Source organism: Pelodiscus sinensis, chromosome 4 (genome assembly GCF_052426305.1).
Source record: "Pelodiscus sinensis isolate ZL-2025 chromosome 4, ASM5242630v1, whole genome shotgun sequence".
NCBI classification, from domain to species: domain Eukaryota; kingdom Metazoa; phylum Chordata; order Testudines; family Trionychidae; genus Pelodiscus; species Pelodiscus sinensis.
The window spans coordinates 7,701,829-7,709,034 of record NC_143055.1 but is presented as its reverse complement, the minus strand read 5'-3'; the positions used below and the strand labels follow the sequence as shown (position 1 = coordinate 7,709,034).

Genomic DNA, 7,206 nt, shown 5'->3' with positions numbered 1-7,206 from the left:
CAGCCTCGAGGCCAGCTTATTGACTTAACTGCTCTCTATCCACATATCTGTGTTTCAGCTTCTCAGGATCAGATGAGCCAGCATAGACTATGCTGATATTATTGCTCCTTCTCTGCCCTGTGCTTTAGAGAGGCAAATAAGATGGATGATATGGAGGCAGGCTGTCTGGCCACATCTACATGTAAGATTGAGAACTTCTTAAACCCTTGTACAGTACTCCAAGTGGAGCGTAGGTCATCTGTAAGTCTCCTCCACTTCACTCTGTCTTGAGAACACATCTGTAAGGCTGAAACAAATCTTTAAAAGAAGTTTTGTATTAATACAAATATGAAGGGGTGAGAGGAAATCTTAAAAACCTGGGCAGTTCAGAGCTAAGGTCAACATTTTTAAAAGAAACCCAGATGTGAGTGGGCTGCATGAGTGGCTCTCCAGCTCAGTGGGCTGCAAAATTATCACAACCAAGACAGTCTACTGGGTTAAGGCAGTTTTGCTAATCGTGCTAGTGTGCCTAGAATTTGGGGATGTGCCAATTGAACCATAGCAGCACTATGGATGCAGAGAGGGTACACGGCTTTCATGGTCAAGGTTGTGTGCAATCAACATACACCTCACTTCAAGTGCCCTTTTCATGCATGTCACTTTAGGAATAACAATAGGAAAAAACCCTATGTGGACAGAAACCAAGGGAACCTGGCAACTCTGCATATGAGTAATGGTAAACAAAGTGTCTCACAGGCCACACACACAACCCCAATGGGCCTCATGCTGCCCACGAGTGACAAGTTGCCCTCCGCTGTCCTGGATCTTTCTCCATATGTGCTTGCCAGACAGCTGTCCTCCAGCTTCTGTTGTTTTTTTTCCACTAGATGGTTTAGGATTTGTAAAGATTGAATCATGCGTTGCTGCTCACATTTCTAATCCCTGCTATGTTTAGTTCAGTCCTGTGGATTTGCCCTTTTGATTTTTGGGGTCCCTGGCATGCCTGAATTTGCTTACTTCATGCAGGGAAGCATGTTTGTGAAGCAAGGAGTACGTCTCTAGTGCTCTAGAAATCCTTAGGTCTTGAATTCTCACCCTGGGGTTCATGCGCAAATACAATAGACCGTCCTATTCTTCCTCTGTTGTGAGAGACAGTCCTGATTGGATAAAGGAAGGATCTTAGGGGTGCTAGTATGGAAAAGGCTGTGACTTCTATTCTAAAACATTAATGAAACTTACGAGTCTCATTATTGACACCTTTAACACCCTCTTCCCCATGGCTTGCACCTCCTATCAGGGGGTTTGGACTCTTGGCCATTTGCTACTCTCTTCTGCTCAATGGAGAAAGTCTTAAGCTGGCGGTTTTATTGATCTGGCATTTCTCCTGAACATTCGTGATCTTGTTATTGGGATGCTTTACCTGCCACCTGCAGTGAAGCCCTGGATCAAACCCGTTCCTTTTAAATTGCATAATGGAACCTTTGTCTACAATACAAATGGCTGGAAAGATGGAGATTTCTATCCGTGTTTGCCAAACATTTAATTTTGACTCATTTTGTGTAGCTTTTAATATATTAGTACTGTAACGTGTTTGTTTATATCAAATTGCTTTAGCAGTGTAATATCAAATGGAGTCCAGTATCAGAGGGGTCGCCGTGTTAGTCTGAATCTGCAAAAGCGGCAAGGAGTCCTGTGGCACCTTATAGACTAACTGAAGTGTTGGAGCATAAGCTTTTGTGGGCAAAGACCCACTTTATCAGATACATGCATGCCCACGAAAGCTTATGCTCCAACACTTCAGTTAGTCTATAAGGTGCCACAGGACTCCTTGCCACTTATATCAAATGGAGACACTTCATTTTGACACTATTGAACCAAAAGTTTCAAAACTAGTTTTGCAGAAAACATTGGCTCTGTTCTGCATCGGAATGAAGTGGGTTTTTTCTGTGTGTTGGACGCTTCCTTTAGGCTTCCCAATATTCTGTCTTATTTAAACTCTTCTGTTCCACCATGGGCCTTTAACATGTGGCCAGAGAACTATGCACTCAGCAGGGTAAAAAGAGGATTTTGCTTCTCAGGGCCTGTGTTGCCATTAGGTGCTTAGAAATCCCCCTTACTTCTGTTTCCTCTGATTACCCTTTAACAGCAGCACAACACAGCCCTCTTTTTCTCTGGTCTCTTCTAGCATTACCTCCTCAGTTAGGGTTGTGAATGTGGAACCGGTAAGTCTCACCTGTTAAGCGTGAGGTTTGCTGCTGAAGGTTAACCGGTGGGGGCTGGAGCAGCTCCCTACCTGCTCCAAGCCTGCAGGAGGCCCACCGTGGACAGGGACTGCTCTGACCAGGATGCTGTGTGCTTTTCAATGGATTCCTAGTTGCATGCTGACCCAAATGCTAATCAAGAGACTGGGAAGTCAAGAGGAAAGAGAGGCGGCAGGGGGCATTCAGTTCACAAGTTTCCCCACAAGCTATTGTCCTGTAACTGGGGGTGCACCATGGATCCTTACAGCAAGGAGTAAAGCTGACACACATCTCATGGAAGTGGGTTCCTGGTCAGGCCTGCTGTTAAGGGCTAGTGAGCAACATTGCATTAGGTAGGAGAGGCTCTAAATGTGGGTCAGAACTTTATTTCACTTGTAGCCATTTGTTTCCAGTTCTTTTTGCTATTGCTCAAATTTCTGTACCTGGTAACTAAACTTTTGCTTGTTTTCTCTATAAACATGTCTCAGTATATTCACCGCAGGGAGAGCCGGTAAGCTGGGGTGTATGGCATTTGGGGAGGGGAGCAGAGGGCTGTGAACACTGTGAGTGTTCAGTGGACCATGGGCTAATACTCCAGCTATACACTCAGAAGGGTTGAGATTTCAGGTGTGCTTTTTGCATCGTAGGTCTAGGGGGCAGTGGTTGTATTACCCGTGGCAGAGGTCAGGGAGGTGCCTCCCAATCTTGCGGACACAAAGAAGCTCCTTAAAACCCCTCTTCCTGGTCCTGAGCTGCCTGCTTAGATAAAACATCGACATTCCTCCCCATCCTCAGGCTGTTCCAAGAAGCAGCATCTTCTGCCCAGATTGGGTGAGGAAGAGGGTTGGGTGGTGAGTCCCAGCTAAGCAGACAGTGAAGCTGTTGAGTTTGTTACAAAGCCAGAGAGGGGAAAAAACCACAGAAGGGGTGTTTTTTTGGTACAAGTTTTATTTCTAGCTGGGACGTTGTTTACATGACGGCAGGGGCGTGATGCGGTCACGATGAAGGCATCCAATTGGGCTGGCTTTTGGTCTTGCGCCACCGCGGCGATGGCAAACCCCGTGACTTCATCCCTCCTGCTGAGTGAGTGGTCTAGGAAAACAGCGATTCTTGGTCGCAAGCCGAGTCCACCAGGCAGCCCTCTGAAGAGAAAAAGAAACACGTGAAAGGAAACTGGGTGCACTCGGCCTCTGGGCTTACGTATGGCTGTGCTGGATAACACCGTAAGCCCCATCCTCAGCTGCTGTCAATCCATGCTGCTCTGTGGAGGAAGGCGGTACCATACCAAGATGCGTCCCCAAGGTCTGGCCTAGGATGTGTGTGTGGTGCATCCCCTGCAGAAGGGGGGCTTTTATAAACGCTTTCCGCTGGGTGAATTTCACTGCTGTGCACAGGGCTTGGCCCACTGCGACACTGCTGCTAACTTCTCCTGTGGCAATGAAGGCAAGGGCAGGCTATTGGAGACTTCCCTGGGAAAGGAGGAAACTGGCTGGTTTGCCACCACCATTAACTTCCCCATTTCTTCTCTGCCCACAAATGACCTTAAGCTCCAGAGAATGGCTTAAGGCCGTTGAAGTAGCACCGTCCCTGCATGCCATCTGAAGATCTCCAAATGCTTTCTAAACCCCAGTGAATGCAGCTGGGAGGCTGAAAGTAGAATGAACCCGACTGTACTGGTGGGGAAACCGAGGCACAAAGTGGATAAGAAACTGCCCAGCGTCCCTCAGGCAACCTGCACCAGAGGCAGGGCTAAAGTTCCTATCTGAGCCCTCCCCCCACATGCTGCCTCCTAATCACAAGAGCCGTCTTCCTCATGATAAAAGTACGGGGGGAGCATTGAGAAGAGACAGGAAAAGGGGGTGGTGGGAGGGACTGTGCTAGTTACTATGGAGCTCTGGTTAAAGGCGCAGCTCCGTGCTCTCTCACCATTGTTACAGCAGATCCCGGGGGCGGCGCAGGTCCCACCACTGGGCCCGCAGGGCTTCCTGCCGGACTCGCAGGGCGTCGGCAGGTAATTCTCTTCCTGGCAGCGCAGGGTTTCTGAAGTCCCGAAGTAGCATCCCAGCTCGGCTCCACAGCAGATGCTAGGGCCAAAGCAGTGGCCTTTATTCCGAGGCCCGCAGGGGATGCACTGTGGGGGGAGAGAAATTCAAAGGCGGGTTAACCAGGGGAACAGCGTCCCGTCCTGCTGGGGTCCTGAGCCAAAGCCGGGTGGAACGAAAACCCCTTGGAGTGCCCTCTTTCTGCTCTTGTGTGCCAGGATTTAAGGAGCCCCTGTATGCGCAACTCAGGCCTAGTGCCTCTGTTCTAGTCTGTTCAGGCTACATCTACGCTACCCGAGTTTTCACCACAAAAAATATGCTAATGAGGGACTCATTTGCATGAGTTGCTATTTCATTTGCATATTTTCTGCCAATCTGTTTTGGCGCTAGGGGTTTTTGCGCAAAAACAAGCCGTGTTTGCCCCCCGCCCCGTCCACGTCTAGGCACCGGCCCTGTTGCTGGCCGCTTCCAGGGTGCAGCACAGTCTGCGGTGCCAGGACAGGCAGGAAGCTGCCTTAGCCCCTCCCACTGGTCACCTGACACCCCCCCCCCCCGCAGCACCGAGACCCAGCGCCCGACATTCCACCGCCCAGTCCTAGGTCGTGAGTCGGATTTGGAAAACTGCTGAGCTAAAGCACAGAGAGATGAAAGGCCTAGCCCAAGAGCACATAAGGTGGCTATAGCAGATCTGGGGATTGAATCCATAATCTCCTGTCTCCCTCTCGTTCTTCAGCCAGTGCTGAAGGCTGAACGCTGGCTGCTCACCATCCAACTGCAACACAATAGCCGATTGTCTTAGAATGTACTCTCAGCTTTAGGAGCGTAGATCCTGTGGCTTGTAAACAGGTTGAACGAAGTCCTGGCAATCACCAGCTGCACTTCCCTGCTGCCCAGGCATTCTGCATACCCTGGTGCCTGTGCTTTCCCGACTGGCTGAACATTGAAGCTACGTCTACACTGGAACCCTTTTCCGGAAATGCTTAAAACGGAACAGTTTTCCGTTATAAGTATTTCCAGAAAAAGCGCGTCTACATTGGCAGGATGCTTTTCCGGAAAAGCACTTTTTCCGGGAAAGTGTCCGTGCCAATGTAGACGCGCTTTTCCGCAAAAAAGCCCCGATCGTCATTTTCGCGATTGGGGCTTTTTTGCGGAAAACACGACTGTGCTGTGTACACTGGCCCTTTTCCGGAACAGTTTTCCGGAAAAAGGACTGTTGCCCGAACGGGAGCAGCATAGTATTTCCGGAAAAGCAACTGATTTTTTACAGTAGATCGTCAGTGCTTTTCCAGAAATTCAAGGGGCCAGTGTAGACAGCTGGCAAGTTATTCCGGAAAAGCAGCTGATTTTCCAGAATAAGTGGCCAGTGTAGACACAGCCTGAATGTAAAGCCACTGGAATGGGGGACAGGAGAAGGGAAGGGAAGAGGGACTTGGCTGTGCATGTTAGTTAATGTTTGTGCTATTTCTTGGTCAGAGCTGGGGGCCACATTTCAAGAAAGATGTGGAGAAATTGAGGAGGGTCCAGGGAAGAGCAACACAAACAATGAAAGGTCTAGAAAACATGAGCTACGAGGGAAGAATGAAGGAATTGGGCTTGTTTAGTTTGGAAAGGAGAAGATTGAGAGGGGACATAATAGCGGTTTTCAGGTATCTAAAAGGGTGTTACAAGGAGGAGAGAGAAAATTGTTCTCCTTGGCCTCTGAGGATAGGACAAGAAGCAATGGGCTCGAAATTCAGCAAGAGAGGTTTAGCTTGGACATTAGGAAAAGCTTCTTACCTGTCAGGGTGGTGAAACACTGGAATAAATTGCCCAGGGAGGTTATGGAGTCTCCATCTCTGGAGATATTTAAGAGCAGGTTAGACAGACGGAGCTTGGTCCTGCCATGAGGGCAGGGGACTGGACTCGATCATCTCTCGAGGTCCCTTCCAGTCCTAGTGTTCTAGGATACTAAAATCCACACCCCAGCTGTGTGAAGGGCATCAGTGACCCAGAGCCCAGCGCAGGGGTGGGCAAATACTGGCCCGTGGACTGGATGTGGTTTCCTGGGTTAGTCCCTGACAGGCCCCCTCCTCTATATTTACCTGCGCCTCCACAGGTACAGGCGACCACAGCACTCATTGGCCGCAGATTCCTGTTCCTGGCCAATCGAAGCAGGAGGAAGCAGTGTGGATTGGGACACTGCTTCCTACCTCTCCCATTGGCTAGGAATGGTGAGCCACAGCCCATGAGAGCTGTGATCACCCGATACCTGCGGAGTAACCCTGGCAGCCCACCCCTGGCCTAGCCCCGGTGTTGATCAGGGTGGCAAAGCATGTGATTGCCTCACTGCCGGGGTTTAGGCAGCTACCATCCCAGCTGGCACAGATCCTTCCCTTCCCAGCCATCTCCCCTCTAGGGTGGCAGGTCAGACCTTTGGCGCAGTCCCAGAGCAGCTGTCCATGCGGAGTCCTTACCCAGCCCTAAACGCGCTGTGACTGCCTTGGCAGCCAGGGACGCGCCACGTACCTTTCTGACATCCACGTCCAGGACCGAGCGCTTCCCTCCGATGGGGCAGTTCTGGATGTAGCAGGCCGAGGAGAGAGCCAAGAGCCACAAGAGGCAGACGGCGAGGGTGCTGTGAGACATGGCGGATTACGGCTCGCCCGGCTGCGCTCGCAAGCGGGCTCAGGAACACCCTCCAGGATTTGTCTTCGCTTCTCCCGGGGAGCCTGTATTTATAGCGCCCGCTGCAGCTACTTAGCCATGCCGCCCCCGGCCTCCCTCATTTCCCTTAAAAACCACAAGGCATTGCTTTTCACACCAGCGAGCCCTGCTAATCATCCAGGGTCAAGGATGTGAGGTCAGCAAAGGAGGAATCATTTGCTTCTTGGCACTTATTCCAAACATGAGTCGAAGTCTAAGAGTTTCCTTTAATTGAGAGCGCCAGTCGGGGCTGTGAGCGGTCC

At 50.3% G+C, this 7,206-nt stretch overlaps 1 protein-coding gene across 1 annotated transcript; it reads right to left on the bottom strand.

The window, feature by feature from the left end:
- Positions 1-3,182: 3,182 nt before the first annotated feature.
- Positions 3,183-6,929, bottom strand: LOC102461145 (neurophysin 1-like). The gene is made up of 3 exons (XM_006139217.5): positions 6,767-6,929; positions 4,146-4,350; positions 3,183-3,361 (listed from the first exon to the last, which is right to left on the bottom strand). Exons 1-3 carry the CDS (start codon positions 6,884-6,886, stop codon positions 3,312-3,314), a joined length of 375 nt encoding a protein of 124 aa, XP_006139279.1. The 5' UTR covers positions 6,887-6,929; the 3' UTR covers positions 3,183-3,311.
- Between the last annotated feature and the right edge of the window lie 277 nt (positions 6,930-7,206).